This window comes from Nelumbo lutea, chromosome 7 (assembly GCF_056320005.1).
Source record: "Nelumbo lutea isolate HS-2025 chromosome 7, American lotus-T2T, whole genome shotgun sequence".
Lineage (NCBI taxonomy): Eukaryota > Viridiplantae > Streptophyta > Magnoliopsida > Proteales > Nelumbonaceae > Nelumbo > Nelumbo lutea.
Window position 1 is genome coordinate 57,062,924 of NC_142690.1, and position 21,927 is coordinate 57,084,850.

At 38.0% G+C, this 21,927-nt stretch overlaps 1 protein-coding gene across 1 annotated transcript; it reads right to left on the minus strand.

Annotated features, from left to right (window-relative positions):
* Window positions 1-2,059: 2,059 nt before the first annotated feature.
* Window positions 2,060-21,055, minus strand: LOC148846519 (RAF-like serine/threonine-protein kinase 20). The gene is given in 10 exon segments (XM_088954037.1): window positions 2,060-2,541; window positions 2,854-2,941; window positions 3,198-3,320; window positions 3,488-3,635; window positions 3,719-3,882; window positions 4,117-4,269; window positions 15,980-16,060; window positions 16,156-16,663; window positions 16,665-18,774; window positions 20,658-21,055. Coding segments are annotated over 9 exon segments (3,420 nt in total). The 5' UTR covers window positions 18,620-18,774; window positions 20,658-21,055; the 3' UTR covers window positions 2,060-2,341.
* Window positions 21,056-21,927: the final 872 nt, after the last annotated feature.

The following is a 21,927-nucleotide window of genomic DNA, read 5'->3' on the forward strand; positions in this document are numbered from 1 at the left end:
TGACAGCCCTATGAATGATGTATGACCATGCCTAACCCGGGCTGTGGTATAACTATGTGGAGTCACGAAATACTTAGGGTCCATTTGGTTTATAGTTGGAATCAGAATCGAAATTCTTTGGAATCAGAATCAGAATGGTCTATTCAATAGCTTCAGACAGGAATGGGATCATGAGAATTATAATCAGCAGGAATGAGATTTTATTCCAAAGGGAGGAGCAGGGAATGGCCATTCCCTCAAATGGGGGTATGCTATTCCAGCAGGAATGGAAATAGAATTCTAATTCCACCCAACTAAACAGTTGCAATCGGAATAACCCATTCCGATTCCAGACCCCTATTCCTGCAAATCAAACGGGGCCTTAGAAGGCCAGACCTCTTCACTAATCATAGGCTGTACTAGTCATGAACATGAACTACAAACTGATTCGTCCTACCTTCTATGAACGATGAACTACAAACTGTAACGCGCCCATTACATATTTGTTCGGTAACAAGGATTACGTTCACAACTGTATTTTCCAAGTCTACAAATCCTTCATTCTCATCGGTTGCGTCTATTAGATTAAGATAAAGATGAATTATTACATTAAAGGCCATTACCCAATGTTGGTCCCATCAATGTGGGATCTTCAGAGGGTAGACTAGATATGGTCCTAAGTCCTAACCTTTTGGCATATTTTTAGAATAAAGTGAATTTTTTAACCTGTGCTCTTATGTTTATCAGCTGAGATTTTACCATTATACCAAATGATAGATTCCTAAAAAACCAAATATCCGCAAATACAAAGATATAGATAGATAGATATAAAAGTTAAGCAAAGAAACGGACCAAGACAAAACCAATTTCGTCACGTTAACAAGCTCAACATCATTCTTCAGATGGATTGAGATAAGTAGATAACTTCATCAAATTGTTTCCTTGGCATATCCATGTATAAACGATGAAAAAATTAAGATATACATGGATATATGCTAAGGAAGCAATTTGATGAAGTTATCTGCTATTATCTCAATCCATCTGAATGATGTTGAGCTTGTTAGCTGACAAAATTGGTTTTGTCTTTGACTGCTTAACCATTCATTTGCCTTTACAACTCTTATATCTATGCGACACAGTTGATGCCTAATCACAATTTCAAAAACGTAAAATACAAATAGAACATAAATTCAGATTAGTAAAGCTATTTTACATCAAAATCTATAGATAGAGATAGAGGCCCTGCCTTACTTAGGTCATAATTTGGATGCCTTGGGAGTCGTTACCAAGTTGACCAACTCAACCATATCAATGTCAAGGCACCACCATCGATGATCTGAGGAGTTACTTTATCGCAAATTCGGTTCGCTCATTCTCGCAGGAACTCTAATGGTGTCGCCCATGACTTGGCCACTTGGGCCAAATCTTCTGGATCCTCCATGGGTACTGACTCGGGGCACCCTGTCTGCGCCCCACTTCTTTTAGCCGATAATTAAACAATGTATCCCCCCTTGATTTTATGAATAAATTCTTTCTCCTTTCTATCCAAAATAAAAAATAACAAAAAAAAACTGGTTGATGGGCCAATTGGTACTTTTGCTGCTTCGTTGCAATTTGCAAAGAGACCCAAGGTTTATTCCGATTGTATAGCCCACCACAAGTCTTAACTTGGAGGTTGTCCCATTCTATGGAGCACAACATTGGGGCCTATGGAACACCACAAGTTTTTCCTTTACTTCCCTATCTTTTCCTCCAAACCAAACATAGCCCCAAGGTGTTTCTATTAAGAATCCTCCATTCCCTTGGTTCAATAAACAATAATTCATGAGAAAGAAAGGAGACTGAAAAGAATGTTGCCCAATAAGGAATTCGGTGAGAGTAATAAATGATTTAAACACCCATAGTTTAATTTAATTATGGATGAATGGAATGGAAAAACAGGATTCATGTCGCTAACCCATATAGTTGGGACAATGCTTAGATGGTGATGGTGATGGTGATGATGATGTATTTCTATATACAAGATTCCAGAGAACTCAGAAAATTGACCTGAAAAAGAATTGTATGAAAAACTAGGAAATGACAAACAAAGTATGTATTTCTATTAAGAAACGATTTCACATGCAATAACAATTCCTTGAGGTTTTTGCACAAGCACAACAAGACAATAATTTTGAACATCACAGCGTTTGTCCTCGCAAACTGAACAAGGTAATTATGTCAATACTTCCTATGGGAGGCAATTCCCCTACTAATATTAATATAATACACAATCACCGTTCCCCATGTAATTGAATAAATAACTCTTATCACTGTATCGCATGGTTGAAAAAACATAAATAATGGCGCAATAACCAAATTGTTACTTGGGTGCCTGAATCTGTGAATAACCTTGTGGTTTAGTTTGACTGGCCGCAGACATCACACGCAGACGACTGGCTATTTCTGTGAAAGAAGGCCGCGCCAGAGGATCGGGAGCCCAGCATTGCTCCATTAGCCTTCTCCATTCAAGGTCACAGTAGTTTGGCACGGGGGGCCTCAACGTGTTATTCACAATACCTCCTGTATAAAAAGGAAAAAAAGGTCTACACATCATTCAATGCATAACTAAACTGATCATTAGAACACAAGAATGGGTTACAAAAAACATAAGGAACACTGAAAACATGTCAGTGATGGGATATATCCAGCTTCCAGCATTTGATGATCCCAATGATCACAGAAAGGTATCCCAGCATGTTATCTGGGATCAACTTGGTGACTCAACATTTTGCCACGGATCACCTTTCAAAACAGCATTCCATTTCCATATGTATTGGTCTCAGTGGCAACACAAAAAATTAACAGAAGAGGGTGAAATGATCAGAAAAGCACCTATAATTGCACCATAATGCATATTTGCATAAGGTTCCTCGCCAGTGAGAATCTCCCACAAGACAATACCAAAGGAGAAAACATCAACCTGGCAATCAACAAAAACCAGATATACATAAGTTGCACGTTAAAGATTTTCTTTTTCAATTCATCTATCAATTTTCATCTCTTTCTTTTTCTTTTTGAAGGTGATACAAAAATTTCAGAGGGTTCTGGTTTGAGGAACAAATATTTTCAAATTGTTGAGACCATGATGACAAATTATAACATTTGGAAGCATCAACCATCTTGTTAGAATTTGCTCTTTTCAGGCATGTTAGGGTTTAAAGAAGGTAGTAGCTTACTTTCTCAGAGACCTTGCTACTGCTGCCATTCAATAGTTCAGGAGCCATCCACGGTAGGGTTCCCCTTACACCACCAGAAACCAGTGTATTTCTCTTAATTTTAGACAATCCAAAATCACCTACCTGTATAAAGAGTAATATTTTGTACTCATACAAACTCTTTCATTGTGAAACATTTCTGTGAAATTAAAAACAAAGACATAAAGTCTGAACTATATGCTAGCAGCATTAATGAAGTTTTTGCAAGGAGAAAAAAAAAATCCTGCTTTTATGAATAACACAACAATTACCTTACAAATAGGTCGTGCAGGATCTTTTAGATTTACAAGCAAATTATCACATTTCAGATCAAAATGTACAATGTTCTTAGAATGTAAGTACTCCATTCCAAAAGCTGCATCCATCGCAATTGTGAGCCTCTTGCGACGATCTAGATACCTAGTAAATACAAGAATAAAATGTTTCGGTATGAGAGAGAGAGAGAGAGAGATGACTTAAAGAGCAGCTTGGAAGAGGATTACCTGTCCTTACGAAGTAAAACATGCCTAAGAGAACCATTCACCATGTATTCAGTAACAGTGGCTAGTGTTCCACCTGGTCCATCTTGCACTACACCATAAAAAGCCACCACATTTGGATGGTGAAGCTTTGAAAGAATTTCAGCTTCCCTCCAAAACTCCACAGTCTGGAAATGATATGATTACTGATTATCCAAATAGAGTTGGAAAATGAAACAAATGTCTCTGGCCCCAAATGATAAGAAAAAAAGAATCCACGGGAAGATAAATTCCAATAAGCTATTAATAAAATAATCAATGTGTAACATTACTAGAAGTAATGTGGCACAGCTGTTGTTTAACTATCAAATAAATAGGTTACCATTCAACAGTACATGATTTTACATTAGCTGGGAACTCACCAATCTCTCTTGCTCAGATGATCGACCTGTGAAGCAGCTCTTCTTTATTCTTTTGATGGCAACATCTGTCCCCCTCCATTTTCCATGATACACAGTCCCAAAAGTACCTGATCCCAGTTCTCTCAGCTCTTCAAGATCTTCATTTTTAATGATCTATTTATGGCCATCCAAACACAATAGTCAGATAACCATAGAATGACCCAGGCACATCTATCAATGTTGTCAGCACAGTGGTTTTTGAGAAATCTAAAATACAGATATTCATTCATGTACTACTAATTCCATAAACTAAATAGAAAGGATTTACAATTTATCACTAAAAGACAAAATGAACAGATGTTTTAAGGAGAAAATTCACATTTTACAAATAATTCTCATAGCAATGGTCATGCTGGCCAGTGCAATCACCCAAATGGACACATATTAAATGGCCCAATATGGAATGCCGATTCTCCTCTCAAAATGTCCTTGGATATGTTCATTTTGATGGTTGATAAAGGAACTAAGGCAGAAGTTAAGCCATAATGTGGCGGTGGATAGGTTTTCGGGATCTCATTTCTTGTTAATATGTATATTGTTAAGAGAATGGTTCATTGTTTGAGCTCTTGGACTGGTTGGTTCCAAGTTTGGAGGGCAAATACACCTACAAAATTGATATAAAAGCTCCTTTTTTCAAACAGATTACTCTTCTCATTTGATTAAGTGGTTTTGGGAGTCTTATTGGAGGTCCACATATTCTCACCAAGGTGAATTTTTGCAATAGGGGTTGCCTCCTTGAGTTACTGCTTCTTTTAATAAGTGGCATTATGAAATATATTCATTATCAAAAACAAACCTGCTGTCCATAGTGGATTGCTACACAACAGCATAAAGCTGACATAAGCACTGATCAGCAAAGTAAATTCATTTATTAAATTAATTCATTACTGGTTTAGCACAAATATTCCAGCAAAGAGGTAACCCAAGCTACAACAGATTACAAAAAATCCCAGAAAAAGAGTGGGTCTATCAGCTCCCTGTTTGGCTAAAATATCCGCCAACCTATTTACTTCCCCTGTCACCCAACCAAAACTAGAATTGAATCTCCTTGCAAGTAGGTCAATTTCTCTGAAGACAAATCTGAACTTCCAAGGTGCTGAACTGTTTTGCTTTGCCCAAGATATAAACAATAGTAAATCTCCCTCAATCTCCAGTTCCCTTTTCACCCAACCAACACTCTCTCTCTTTATTCATAAAAAGTTATAATTCAGTCCCATGTCCTAGACAACACCAAAGCAAACTTTGTCTTACAACTCCTGCTTGTGCCAGTCCATCTGCAACTTCATTTGCAGTCATCAAAATACAACTGAACAAGCAGTTCAGAGATCTTCCCAATGACAAAGCTTCTCTAACTGAGAACCTATATTTCCATGGAACACTCTGTTATTACCTAAATTGTTGTAGTTAATATTGTTTTGTAAACAGAGGTACAAGTAACCCTAGTCTTTACATAAACAGAGGAATTACTTTCTTCTGCAACTTACATTGAAATTAATATAAATTCTTGTGGGAGTGGTAGATGAATCACTCTTTCACATTCATGCATCTTTCTTTATCCTTTATTTTTTTCCTTCTCTTATTACTGCTGTATTAGAGCATTCTCTCTTTATCTACATCAGATATCATAACTGAATATCAGAGAAAGGCTTTCAGAGTGTCAGACACTGAAACTTCTGCTGATCACACCACTCATGGAGAGTTTTTCATGGAAAAGGAACCTAAATTTTAACAGAGCATGAAATTAGAGAGTTTCTCATGCCTGTATCATGGAAGATTGTTTAGTGTTTGGTATTTTCTACATTTTTTCCACAAAAAACCAAGAAAATTCAAGTGATATTTCTGGATCACATGGTGGGTTTGGAGTTTTTTCTTGAATGGAGCTGATACAATTCAACCTGTACGAGTTTTCAGGAGAAATTGGTTTTGGTATGGAGAGATTTTATGCAGATTTTAGAGTTGTGTTGAAAACTCTCATTCTACGTTAGCACCTTTCTCTATTGGACTGTTTTTTTATATTTTTATGTCAAACTGGTGTGCAAAAATATGGGTACAACTTGAACGTGGCCTGCCCAACCCGAGGTCAAGACCAACTTTACTAGCGCAAGCCCAACCTGAGGTTAACCCAGCACAACTTGGGCCTGGCTTGGGTTTGGTTGGGCCTAGGTAGGTTGGTTGGGTTTGAAAGGTTTTCACAAGGAATCTTGCACATATACCTTTTATTGGACTTTTTTTTCTTTGAGAAAAGGTGAAAAATAGAATTATATTAAACGAAAAAGCACATATACGAACTAGAGGCTGCACACTAGGAATGTACAAAAGAACTGCCAAGCAGAAATATAAAACAATCCCATGATTGTTTACAACTGTCCAATATAGCAGTAGAATAGATCAAAATTATGTATAGACACCATTGATAAGATAAATGCATGCATGCATATAAAAGACCATTACCCAATCTTGGTGCAAGCTATCTATGGTCTTGAGAGGCATAGACTGGGTTATGGTCCTAACCTTTGGCTTTTTTTGGCACAAAGTGGTGACAATGTACAAAAGAACTGCCAAGCAGAAATATAAAACAATCCCATGATTGTTTACAACTGTCCAATATAGCAGTAGAATAGATCAAAATTATGTATAGACACCATTGATAAGATAAATGCATGCATGCATATAAAAGACCATTACCCAATCTTGGTGCAAGCTATCTATGGTCTTGAGAGGCATAGACTGGGTTATGGTCCTAACCTTTGGCTTTTTTTGGCACAAAGTGGTGACCATCAGGCTCAGACTCAAACCTGCGTTCCCACACTTGCCAGCCAGACATTTTACCATTATGCATGCTATTTTACCATTGCACCAAGTAATGGCCCCTAAATGCATGTATACATATATACATGCATATATATAATTAGAAAAAATATGATTATACATACTGATAAAAAATATGTTTTTATATAAATAGTAAGCATAATGTCTGTATTTGTAAATGCTTGAGTATGGTTGTGAGTTTAGGTTAATCAATATGCATATTGTAAATAAATAGATATACTCTAAGGCACATATGATAGTATAAATATATAATATACATAAATATGTACATTTCACAAAAACACAATGTATACAGCAACATAGGTGTGTCATTATGCAAATGTCAGGCAGGTTTGGGCTAACTGAGGCCTCAACCCAAGCCCATGTTTAGGTCGGGTCAAGCTGGGATGCCCCAGTTGCAGCCCTATGAAGAAAGTTGTGTTGTGTCCAAAATGTTTGTCTGGGAGCAGCTAGTTATACTGTTGGACCCCTATGTCTCTTTAGAAGTCTTAAAAGGGGAGAATATTGTTGTTTCAGTGTTTAGAAATCGAGGGAGTTATAGGATCAGTCTCAACTAGAACTGGAATGACAACCCTAGTATTCATATCACTACAGTAAAACTCAGACAGGAACAATTTTATGGAACGGGCTTGGTCTGTCAAGTTGTCAATTGGTGGTAAAGGGCAGTTAGCCTTACAAGACAAGAAAAGCACCTACACCCAAGGACCCCTCCCACGCTAAGTAGGTAGGAACAAGAAAATCTCATGGTGATATCCTGGTTGGTTTGTTCAATACATTATTAGATACCCAGAAACTATACGTTTCCTTCCACTACCTAGGAGATTTGGACTAAAGCTACCAAGACTTATCTCCACAGTGGAGAATTCAGCAATACCAGCTGAAGTAGGTAGTGCATACTCTAAAGTTGGGGGAGAAGTCTGTATCATCTTACTTCTCTTCAATCTCTCTGCAAAGAGATCAAACATATAGAAAGTGTCAAGTGGCATTGCACAGAGGACTTAGCGCTGTACAAGACACTAGTAGAGAAGATGGATTTTGAGTTGTTGGACTCAATCTTGAGTTTGAATTTACAAAGCAACATATACTGAGTTAATAGTGTTCCATATCCATCTCAGGCACATTCATTGATTTTGGGAAAAGAGATTTGGAGTCTTGGAGATTCGCAATGCAGCACTCCCATGAGTCTGATCATATTGCCATAGCTAACGAAATCCCAAGGCAAGTAGCAGGAAGGGCTCTTCAAATAATCACTTGGATGAACTAAAGTGTGATTATTGTCATAAGACACATTACACACTGGAAAAAATGTTGGAAGCTAAACTGCCACCTATAGTTTGAAAGGTTCAAGAGCAATTATAAATCTAAATGCTGTTACTACATCTGTGTAGAGAAGATGGGCCAAATGGCCCATAGGCTGTTTATCCTTCTTTATCTTTTATGTTCTTTGCTGTAATGGGCCTTTCTGGGCCTATTCTTTCTATGTTACGTTCTTTTAATTTCTTGCCGAACTAAGAGCCTCTTTGTAAATTATCAAAGTTTAACTTAATAAAATTGTGTTAGAGGTGTAAGAATAGAGATTAAGGTTCGAAACTCTCTTACTCTGAACCCTTATTGCCGCCATCTTCTCTTCCTTAGAAGAATGATTTCTGTTGTTTTATTTTGATTTCTCCATCGGTTCTAAACAGTCCTTTATTCTCAAAAGACTGTTTGTCTTCTATCTGGTATCCAGCTAACTACCAATTCTACCAGATCACATTCCTCTAAGATGATTACAATTCCAAAGGCTGAGATAGAAGGTTCAGTCATCTCCTTGCATGGTTGCATGGTAATTTTGGTTTGTCTTCCTCCTCCATTGCCCTTGCCACATTAAGTAATCAGTCCCTTTCTTGTCATGTTTCAACATCTTATTAGGTTGTTGGTTCCAGGACACTAGACCGTATGACTTGCATGTCCTCTTTTTTCATTTTCATAATTTCATTCAGTAAGTTTGGTCATGATAAGGTCACTATAGCTGATCAATCTCTTGCTCCTTTTTCCACAAAGGATGAAGTCAAGCCTAGTGATCATATCTCTCTTGCTTCCGCACTCCATGTAGGGATGATCATTTCAGACCAGATTAACATTTCACAGCCTGGCCTGGATATATATAGTTTTCTGTAACTCTGAAAATAAACTTAGATTTAAATTAAGTTTTTTTTTCAAGTTTAAAAACTTATGTGGGAAAACCCAGATGCCCAACCAGGCCAGACATACATTATCAAGCCCCGAATGAAGGTTGGGCCAGGCCCAGGCAGCTCAGAATGCTCTTACTACCATTGTAAAAACCTGGCCCACTATCATCACCAACTCCATGTACCTCACTTGACTACAAATCTTCTGTTTATTAGTAGTCCAACAAAGCAATTGAATTGTTGTGAAATATTTTTTTTTCTTTGATTGTTGTCTTTTCCAAAATCTGGGAACAAGAAAGAACATATTGGAAGACAACATGAGGTTATGACAGTCTAATTTTTTAATGGAGTTCCTACTCAATCTTTAGCATATCAGCATAGTAATATTGATGAGTCTTTATTTTACATGATTAATCCCAGATGAAGTTGTGAGGCATTCACTTGACTCATCTTGGTTTTAGTTTATTAAAGTCACTCTTTCCTGAATTGCTTGAGCTTACTTCTTTGCTAGGTCTACAATGTAAAATTTGTCAACTGGCTAAGCATTGTAGAACTTCATATTTGCAAAGTAACAAGTCTAGTTCTTATCCTATTCATTTTGTTCATGTTGATATTTGAGGACATTATTGTTTTTCTACCATAGATGCTTATCACTACTTTATTTTGTTCATTAGTGATTATTCTCATTTCATGTGGATGTAACAAATACATTAATGGAATGAAGTACCTCAAATTATTAAAAATTTCTTAGCTGTAGGGTTTGAGATGAAAGAAAAGCAAATATTTGTTAAATCAACAGCAAGACACAGAGAAATTGGGACTGAATATACTTGAAATCCTACTTGTCTGAATACTTGGTGGTGTGCATGGTGATGAGCTTCCTGGTAAAGGTATTTTCCAAAGGTTGGTCCATCAACTCTTATTTGTGTTTGACTTGGACAAATATACCACATGTTGTCAATGTAGTTAGCCAATACATAGGTCAACCTCAAGTTCCTCCAGAGGTATCAGAAATGATTGTGTTACTCACAAGGTTCTCATGGTAGAGACGGGAATATTGTGGTCCAATCATGATCACCTATCTACAAATTAAAACATACATGGATTAGCAAACAATGATTGGGATGCGAGTCTCAACCCTAGGGCTTCTTGTTGTTCTCCTTGGAAATCTATTCATGGTATATTGCCCACTTTGATGCCTTTTTCCAAGTATAATGTCTGTGCCGGTAACAAAGTGTTTTTCTGGGAAGATGTTTGGGTCGGTGAGAGTTCCATTAGAGATAGGTTCCCTTCCATTTAATCTATCTCAGAAAACAAAAGAAAAGTGATCTCCTCAGTGTTTTTTTTTTTTTTTTGATAAATATCTCCTCAGTGTTTATTGATAATTCTTGGGATTTGGGTTTGAGGAGAGGGTTAAGGGGCTCAAAATGGGAATGGTTGATGAACTTGTTGCTCTACTAGGGACAGTTTATCTAGACCAATCTTGTTTGGATAGCAGAATGTGGAAACCTTCCCCTTTTTAACTTATTCCTCCTTTAATGTCCTCTTCAGTCATCTAACCTTGCAGGAAACTTTCCAACAAAGGAGGTTTGGTGTAGCCCTATGCCTTAAAAAATTAGGGCTTTTTAGTGGGAGGTGGTACTCCAAAAAATCAACACCTTGGATTTGCTGCAGAGAAAAAAGCCACATCTATGCCTTTCACCCCATGTTTGTAGTCTCTGCTTGAGATCTGGTGAGACAATCACACATCTATTGATTTCCTGTCCTTTGGTGTCCTTTACTTGGTCTTGGTTCTCTTCTCTCTTTGGTTGCAGGTGGACCCCTCCCCTGAATGTGGTAGGCCTCTTTGACCCAAATTTTTTCAGGCAACCAAAGAAAAGGGGAAGAATTATGTGGATAGCTACAAGAGCAGCAATGCTTTGGTCAGTTTGGGAAGAAAGAAATAACAGGATTCTTAAAAGGATGGCTAGATCTAAGCAGGAAATTGTAGGAGTGACTAAAAAATATCCACTGGCTGAAAACAATTGATGTATTTAAAGACTTCTCAGCTGAAGATATTTACAGGAACTGGGGTGTTGTGGCAAGTACAAACTCTCTTAAACCTGTAATACAGGTACTTCGGTCCCCACCAATACAAAACAGGGTAAAGCTGAACTTCAATGGTAGTTCTATTGGCAACCCAGGACACTCGAGTATAGGGGGCGTCTTCAGAGATGGAAAAGGCAGAATTTTAGGTAAAAATGTATACTATTAAAATAGCTCATATTTTTTGAATTCTAACATTATATACCTACAAAAAAAAAAAAATTGCCTTTGTTACAAAGTAATGTTTGAAACAAAAATGGCATTCATCTTGTATATTAGTTGTTCATTTATGTCAAATAAGCTAAGAGATAGAAAGGAAATGTTACATGGAAGTGTCCTCAAGAATCCATGAGGACTCCATTGTGTGTTTGAGATGGACATGTTTATCTATTTAGGAGAGTCCATGCAACAGTAAATTGAAGACACTCTTGAAAAAGTTAAGTGTTGTATTTGAAAAGTTCTATTTAGTCGTATTTAACTAATCAAGCTGCAATTATCATCACTCAACCAACACAAAGTTCAAAAATGCAAGGCACAAGAAAGGTGCAAGGACAATGGAAGCTAATAATAGATTGAAGGGGGCTATTGTTAATAATAGGTTGTAAACAAGAATACAACAGTCCAGAATTTACATAAACAGGGGTGCTACTATCTTTTGTTATTTATACCGAGACTATTATAAATTCTTCTAGGAGTGGTTGAGTGAACCACTCTTCCACATTCAAGTATCATTCTCACCTTTTCTTTTCTTCTATTTCCTTTTCTTTTTCTCATTATTGCTGTATTTTCTCTTCACACTTCAACAGATATCACAATTAATGGCTAAAGGGAGAGGGTAACTCAAAGTACTCTCACTCAATAATAGATGGTTAGTCCATTAGCCCTATACTCTTCCACTACAAGTTCTCAAGTGTATGGCATTGGCTCTCATCCATTTGACATCTTATTAACCAAATTTAAACCTTCTTGCTAGTTGGAATAGTGGCATTTTTTACTTTTGATAGAAAGAAAGAAATAAACAAGAGGGAAAGAAATCTTTAGAACACAATAGTGTGACATAATATAAAGTTTTTTTGAGAAAAAATAACTGATTTCGTTAAAAAGAGAAAGAGGTACACAAGGAGGTGTACAGATACATAACAGGGGACAGACCCCTGAGAGTTATGCAGGAGGAAATTTGTCACAATACAAGGACTCCAGATTAGCACCTAGTTTTGCTAAACCATCTGCAGTAGCATTTAACTCCCTTGGAATCCAGTACAGAGAAGCATTTATAAGAGCCAATAGATCTCTTGCCTCTGATAAGAAGTGACTAAGTCTCCACGGTCCAGCTTCCTGTTGTCCTAACCATTTTATGGTGTTTGCTGAGTCACCTTGGATGGAGAAGTTCTGAATACCCAGTTTCCTGACTAGGAAAATCCCTGTTAGAGCCGCTAATACTTCAGCCTTTGTGGAGTCAGCTAATCCAATCGGTCCACTGTAAACCCAGCAAACGAGTCCATTTTCATCTCTTAGGATTCCCCCTATACTGGCAACTCCGAGGTTACCCAGGGCACTTCCATCAAATTTAGAGTCCAAGTTCTTGCCCTTCTTGTTGAGGGAACTCTAGGGGTGTGAGGAGTGTATGAGGAGGAGTGCAGAAAGTGGACCACATTCCTGTTGAGATCGTTGATATTGACTCCTTTGAACTCTTTTGAGCTGGAAGCCCACTGATTACAGTGATAAACAATGTGATTGAGCAGCTCACCCTTAGATTTTGCCTTATTTTCAAACAGACGATTGTTCCTTTCCTCCCAGATTCCCCAAAGTACTGCTTGAAGCACTATCAGCCAGTAAGCCTTCCCTCTTTTGCTCAGGCCTCTTCCATGCCATTGAGAAATCCAATCCCGAAGGTGATTGGGAGCCACCCAACTATACCCAGCTAGCTGAAGGAAGTAGTTCCAGATGTTTCTGGTTACCTGGCAGTGTATAAAGAGGTGATCAGCATTCATCAAAAAAAAGAGGTGATCAGCCGTCTCACCCTCACAAAGACAGAGGATACAAACATGGGGGGAGATATAAAGCCTTCCAAGGTTCTTCTTCTGAAGTAACTTGCAAGTGTTAACTCGATTCAGACACACCCCCCATACGAAGAAACTCACTCTTGAGGGGACAAACTTGCACCAGATTTTCTTGAAGGGGAAGCCACAGTCTCGGTTTTCTGCTACCTGAGCTTCAAAAAAAGTCTTAGATGAGAACTCACCTCCTGGGTGTGGTTTCCAGATTCGGGAATCTTGGGAGTTTGGGGAAATGTAAACTTCTTTGAGGGAGAGGAGGAGGTCAGCTAACTCGCTTATCTCCAGTTCCCTTAAGGGTCTTCTGAGGTTCAAGTTAATGTTACTTTTTCATTGAAGGAATAGGAGAGGCACTGAGAAATGGTTGCATCTTTGTTTAGGGTAAGGCTGTAAATCCTAGGATAGGAGTCTACCAAGGTGGAATCACTCCACCACAGATCAGTCCAGAATTTCATTCTATTACCGTTACCCACCCTAAATCTTATGAAAGAAAAGAAGAGGTTATGAATGGAGGTGATACCTTTCCAAGGGGCTGAGGAGACTAGCCGGTTTGAGCGGAGATTGCAGTCCCAACACTTTATTATCTCCTTCCAGTCCATATCAAAATCTTAGACATATACTCTTAAATTCTTTTACAGAGCAAGGCCAGTCCATGAGTTAATGAGCAAAAAGGTATGTTACCCAGACACTTCAAAACTGAGGTCAAGTCTGTGTTGATGACTTCAATTTTAACTCAGATACAGCATTGGACATTCCCCACCTTACTGATAGCAGACTGGTAGGGTCTCCTACAACTTTAAGATCTGATAGTGGAGTTTTTAGGGTGAAGGAAAGTCATTTAAGAAATTAAAAATGGTGGACAGAGATAGAAGTAAATAAATAGCTTGCCATATGCTAAAGAATGAGCAAGAGATAAGGAAGAAAGAGAACTTTTGCTATTAGAAGAGACAGCAAAGAGATCGATCACTTAGAAGTAAGAACTGAGAGAACCCGTTGGACATAGAGGTTCAGCTCAGGCTGGATTGATGGCAGTTCTACAAGGCTGAGACTGGCTAAATCGCTTAGATATAGAAATTTGATGGTGGAAGAAGAATCATACAGTTGTGAGCTGGAAAAAAAGAACGGTATGGGCTCTTTTGAAATACAGATATATGATGAGGGAAGTTGAGAGGTTAGCTGCAGAGCTGGGTACAAATTATCCTTGGATCCCAACATCTGTCAACAGGTTGGCAGATGGGAAGTAGCCATTTGAACAGCTCATCCAAATAGGGCCTGTAAGGGCTGATACATTAACAAAAGCAGGGCCTGTAAGGGAACACATGGAATGGAGATCACCACACCGGGAATCAACTGGTACTATTTTGAGAAGTGAATACTCATTTTTAGCCAAAGCCGGCTTTATATCTCATCATTTTTTTTAAGTATAAGTCATTTCATTTCTATAACACCATACCACTGAGTCTGGGTCTCTAAGCCAACCCACCACCACCTTGGAGTCCCCTTCTATCACCAAATTCTCCAAGCCTATCTCACTTTCAAATTGCAATCTGTACATCTCATCATTGTTGTTTATAGCCTATTCCTTTTATACAGGCAGGCAGGTAGGAGGAGACCGAGAGAGAGAGAGAGAGAGAGAGAAGCAGAATTCACTAAACCAACCTTTGCTTATCTATTAAATTCTTCTAATTTTCAATTACATGGACTACTTGTATATTCAAAACAAGTAGTCATTTAATATATATTATATATTTAATATATATAAAAATTATATTATATAGAATTATATATAATCTGTTAGTTCTGAGTCACTTTGGGACAGCAAAAACTGGTTTTGACCCAATAATAATCAAGACATGAAACCTGGAAATGGAACCAACCCATTGGGACAGAACATGGAACCAGAACTGATATAAATTATCGAAAAAAATAACTGATATAATAATCAATTTGGTTGGTTTGGTTCAGTCAGGTAGATCCAACCCATTTACAGCCCTAGTGAATTGTACAGCAAAGGGAGAATTATAATTAAAACTGAAATTTCACTTTGATGGCTAGCCATATCCAGGACTAACCATCCCATAACTGCTATTCACTTTCATTCGATGAATATCACACTTTACAGTTACTGGTAAAAAAGCAACCCATGTATACATTGAATTGGATGTCATTTTGCCTACAAAGTTGTATTAAGCAACAAAGATAATCTTTTAATAACTTCTCTATAATCTTATAATGTTAAATTTAACAAAGTGAAGGGTATTTTAAGAGTCCACGAGTTATTGTTTTTTCATCATGCTGAATCGGACTCCAGGATATGCATTGTATTCTGATTTGACGTACATGCCTATGCAATACTGGTTTCACCAGTAACAAGAACTACAAAATATAAATGGTATTATGTTGGGGAGTTGAAGATCTGCACTCCCAACTTTACCCATATCTAATTTAGAGAAGGATCAGCCATAAAACTAATGTCACACACTGTATTCGAGTTAAATACCTGCTCTAAAGATGCAAAACAATTGCCGGTACTGATATAATAGGATCAGGGTGCTATTGTTCATAACAAGCCATTCGCAATAAAGATGTAATAAAAACTAAATCTTTTGATGAACATTATAATTATATTAAGTCCATGTCCTATCACACTTCCCAGGTGAAGCAGAAATGTTTATGCATGTTTACCTGCAACGTACTTATATCAAAATCACCCAGAGGAGAGTCAAGAAGAGGTAAACCAATATTTCCAATTTCAAATTTAACATCCTGCAAACATCCAAAGAAATTCAGAAAGCCTGGGCACAAGCAAACAATTTTGATTAAAAACTACTTCTAAATCAAACTACATCAAGGAAAAGTACCTCATATTCTGAATCAGGTGTCATTACATTCTCCACAGCTTTAGAGTATGACAGACCATCAAACTGTATACCTTCACTATCCTTGACCTGAGGATGATTGTAATTAGGATGTGAAGTAATGGTATCGGTTCCACCAGCACCAGATGATTCTAGCTGAACTTCCTCCTCAAAATTGATTTGAGAATCATGTCCCAAGGCAACCCCATCCCTCTTCAAGGGTGGGAAATTGTAAGCCCCAGTTGCTGCTTCTTCAACTTTTGTAAGTGGAGATGAATATCCAAGATGGTCTTGGTCCATAAGAGAAACATTTTTCCTGACAAACTCATCTTGTGCCAATTTCTGAAAGAAGGACCAATGCTGAGGTTCATGATTCTCCATATTCAAGCTCAAACCAGTTCCATCTTTGTTCAGTGGACTAATGCCAGATATATCCTCAGATTCTCTTGCCTTCAAAAATATATCAGAAAGGAAATCACGAGGAAACCGATCATTGATATCAATAAGAATGTCTCATATCAGAACGTGAATGAGATAAAAGAAATTGAGAACCATAAGAATCATCAGATTTTGATAACCGGTTCTGTGACTCTCCCAGCTCCCTTGGGATCCTCTCAGACTGAAAGCCCCTATGAGGAAGCACAGGTGGTTCTGGGTAGCTAAAATCACTTGGATCAGCTTCAGAGTCAGTATATCCAACTGTCGACACTCCTCCAGATGCATGGTAAGGGTCATCATCATTAGACTTATGAGTCTGACCAATGCTAACAGTATCTGCTGGCACTGAACCTTGTACAGGTTCCTGGAGCTTTTTGTCACTTTTTGAAGACAACATAGATCCTCCTCCTCTTTCTGGTGCAGTAGTAGTAACAGGTACTTCCTCAGTGGGAATAGAATGAAGAACAGAACCATCATGTGGCTGTGAAGAAGTAAAATATGCATTTTCTAAAGATCGAATCTGTTCAGATTCACTATTTTTCTGGATTGAACCATCAAGCTTCCACTTAGTGTCCTTTATCAGCACTTCAGAATCATGTCCTTGTAAGACATTATATGGCTTCCCAACAGTCAAGCACCCTTGCTGAATCAGATTCCCAGGGTGGGGTATTGGAATTGGACTTTCCCCAAATGGAGCATAATTTGTAGGATGTGCATGGAAGCCATGATGTGATGGACCAGACGAGGGAATGGCATTCCTCCGATCCATATTGTGGAAGCTCTGAGGTGGGGGTATAGCAGAGAACAAGTATTGTTCAGATTCTTCATGATTCATTATCTGACCCTGATAAGACTGCACATGGGTTTCAAAAGCACTGGGCAGATTGGTTGGCATTAGCTGAGAAGATTTGGTGGAAGGAGGGACCGGAATACCTGTCAAAGGTGTAGTTCTTTCCATAGCCGGTTCTGCTGCAACTCTGGTACATACCTTTTCAAGGTCAAGACTCAGCAGCTCATCCAAATTATTTGCTAAACTGCTTGCCAAATCATGCCCACTTGAGTTCCTTCTTGGTCCCAGTTCCATTCCATTGACAGCAACTACATATTGAACTTCTGAGTCCCCATCAATGCTGCCCAGAGTAAAGTGGGGATCATCCAAATCAATGGCGGAAAACAGAAACATCCTAAGCTTCTGTGATCCTTCCCCATCTCCCAGCACATTGCATTCCTCCATCATGTTCTGCAGATCCTCATCACAAGAGACAGAAACCAGAGCATCAAGATCCTCTCCAGGAAGTTGATATTTGATTGTATGAGCTTGACCATAAATTGTTAGTGCTTTTTGCATAAGCTCCTGCCAAGAAATGTCCTTGCTTATCCGTATAATGCGTGTTTCACCCCCAACATACCTGAGTTTCCCATCACTAGGCCGGGGTAGGACTTTACCCCCAAAGCTACACAGAAACTTAAGTTTTGCTGGTCCACCATCAGAAGCTCCAGAAGAGGCATAACCATGGACAAGTCCTCGATTACTACCATTTTTTGATGAGGTACGTGGAACTGAATGCACAGATTCATAATAACCTTTGTTTTCATGCATAGAAGATCCCTTTCTCTCAAACTCCTTAGCACCACCCTTGTCTGCTGGGGCAATCATTGAAATATCTGAACCACTCTCAGAACCTGTATGAGAAATGCCCAGAATTCCTTTCAGATCCATATAGCGTGTTGCACTGGGTAGATCAGCAGAGGCAGATGGAACAGAAGGCTTTCTGGGATTCACCCGTTCACGCATAAATTCAAGAGCAAATTCCTCACCCGTCTGGATGGAGTAATTAAGTACAGGCTTGGTTCCACTCATTACAAACTCTGGAGGTCTAACATTAGTATTAATCAAGCTTGATGGGTCCTGCATGGGCCTCTGACCTGAAGGACCAAGTTCTTCATTCTTAGTTTCCATGGAAATAGATCGAAGCTGCTCATGGCTTTTGGATTGCTCCATCTTCCCTTTCTCCAGTTTTCTTTCCATTTAACTTTACTCTATAGGGGACAAACCCCCAGTCTGATACCACCATAAGGATCAAATGGAAATCATTCTAACAGAAAGTTCTGACATGTAACTAATAAGAGTGAGTTCCACTATCGGTGATCCATATCGGCAGATGAGTTCCTCAAATAGGGATTCTGAAGCAGGAAACAAGATTTCAGTAATTTTCTTATGAAGTGAATGATCACTATAGCATGCAGGATTAATGGCAAATTTCTACTATATGTCAGAGCCTTTAAAATGTATTTTATATTCTGTGTATGTATGCATTCATAAAATCTAACAAGAATTGACAATTAAGTTCAACAAAACAGAATTCCACAAATAAATGGTTGTTCAGTTCAAACTAACAAAATAAAAGCACGGATAAGTCCAAGTTACCAGTTGACTTGACCTAACATCATCTGCACATAAAAGAAAATGGATGAAAAGGGAAACGGAGCTTCTTTTCTTCCTTTTTATCTTGTTTTCCCTCATTGATTATTTTTTCCTTGTTTAATAATGAATGGGGCTTCCTCTTAGATCCGATAACTTGGACTGAGTATTAGAAAGAGAAAGGAGTGAGGAATAATTATCTTTTCCTTATAAAAGATCATAACAAATAATAGATCTTTTTGAGAATGTAAACCCTCCAGTTATTTCTTTATTATCAAGTAATGTAGAAACCCTCATTTTTCCCCTAGGGAAACCCTTCTCTATTCAACATCTAACATTGCAATGCATATTCTACCATAAATTCCATTCACTAGATAAAGCGTTTTTTCTGGCTATTTGAGCAAGCATATAAACAGGGCCAGCCAATTTGATTAACACAATATAATCTTTCGGAAGGCCACTATTAATGTTCTATTTCATCCATGGCAGTTCAATCAGGTGGGGTATAATTTTTTATTCCTCAAACCCATTAATTTGTTTATTGTGGTTTTCGTATCACAATGCTATTTTACAAAACATTAATAAACACATCTATAAATGGCTTTCACAAGGGAGAAAAAGCTTGTTAGTTTTTATTAATCATTTTACTAAATACTAAAAATGGGTAAGATTAAAACCAGAAAATCTATTCACATCTACTTGAACTTTGACAGTCTTGTCCAATAATTTGTTAGATATTGGTGTATCCAATAGCCAGGATGTGCACAAGACAACATATGTGAGGCAATAAATCAGACGCCAGATCCAGGATCAGATCCAACCTTCATCAGTCTAACAATTTATAGTTGACCACCGAGTCACTGATCCATAACCCATCAAAAGAAAAAAAAAAAAGAAAAAGAAGGGAAGAAAAGAACTGTACTTGGAAGGCTGGTGCATATCACAACTTCCCAAATACTAAAAGCTCAAAACTAGATATTCCTGTATTAAGCTCTGACCTAGTGGTATTACACGTTATAGAGGAAAAAGATCCTATGAAACAATATGTGCACAATAAATTGGGGAAAAACAGAGTAAAAAAAATAAGGTTATTGAAAAAGGGAAAAACACAGAGTAGAGTTTATAACTACTGAAAATAATAGGCTCAAGGAGCACTCTACCAATTAACGCCCAGCTAGAAACTATTCGTAAATGCAAAAATTATTAAAAAAACAAAACCATATTCTATTGAAACACCCGTGTAGCAAAGATCCTCAGGGGTGATCATCTCAATTTCGTTATATAGAAATCTACATGTTCCGCAAGCACTACTTCAGCTTGTACCTACGTTTTCCCTATCGATCTGGTCATTTAAAGAACTCGAACGCCTCAATCAGGGTTTCTAGAACACGAAGAAAAAACAAGAACATCACTTCAACATGCAACCAAATACACCCAAGAAAGAAATAATCAACTAACTACATCACCTACCCCAGGCCCCAAATCAAAAACCAGGCAGAACTGACGATGGGAACAGTTGAACAAACAATCACAACTAAAATCCACAAAAACGGCGCCTTTCAATAGATCCAACTCGAGTTAAGTCCAAATCACCAAAGAACCAGCAAGATCGAGATCAAAGCAATCGTTTTATCTTATCCTGTACCTGAAACAGCTGAATCCCGTGAACTATATCCTCAAGCAGCTACAGTTGCTAGTTTTTGCTGGTTTTTTCTTCCCAGTAATCAAGCAGGCTGAAGTAAAACCGCCACTGCAACAAGTCTACAACCGAAGAGAATTTTCTGTCTCAAAATTCAACTAGATCATCCCTTCTCCCTCCTCTGTTACCCTTTCCTGATTCTAAATTCCACAACTTCGAAGTTCTCAGACAGAAACTACGGCTGAAGGCCTGAAGCCTCTCTCTCCCCCGACTCCTCTCCCTCTCTCTCTCTCTCCTTGTCTCTTTGTTGTTTTGGGATTTTTTCGAGATTTTCCACTAATCTCCGCCCCCTTTTTTACCTTAATACATCCGATATTTCGAGTCTTGTCAGTCAAACCACTGCCGAGTCTCAAGTTCTCCACCAAAGGTTTAAAAATAAACAAGGGTGTAATTCCATGTTTCTCCAATCTATTATCCGACTTTTACGAAATTACCACTACTATTTATCTGACCAAAACACCCTTACAACTCTACCTTGAAGTCGTATCATCAATCCACTCCATCCCCAGATCACCGTCCGATTGTGAGAAATCTATGGCATCACAGAAACAAGCAGTTGTTAGTCAAATTTTCTAGTTCCATGATGGAAGGTGACAATCCACTGGCACAATCAACTTATCGCTTATATTCCAATCGAAAGGTAGATTAAAGGCTCAAGATCTATTAAGCGTGATGGGCATCAAATGCAGCGGGACTTATACTGCATCCGTCAATATCAGGCAGTCAGTGGTTCGGGTCTACCCGACAGAACCGAACCTACCGAACCAATTATGTCGGTTCCGATTCTAATATAATACAGAAAAGCCTTTTGGCTTTCTTCTTTGTTTTTATGTGTAAAAAAGTGAATTTGATAAATTGGATATTAGATAATTTTGGTTAAAAACACTTGTTTCATCAATATAATCAATTTTGGTTCATGGGAATAGAGATTTAAAATTGGAATCAAAATGGCCCAATCGTTTGGTTGGATGGAATTAGAATTTCATTCCCATTCATGATTAAATGGCCTTTTCTCTCTCCATTGTGAATGAAAATCAATTTCAGTTTATTTTGATTCCAGTCTGAACTAAACAGGCAGCAAGAATAGATCATTTTAATTCCGGTTCTACCTGCAAACCAAATGGTAGGGTTGCAAATAAATCGGATTAGATTCAGTAAGGGTATTTTCAATTCAATCCGCTAAAAAATCCAACTGATCCAAATCCCATAAGGATCC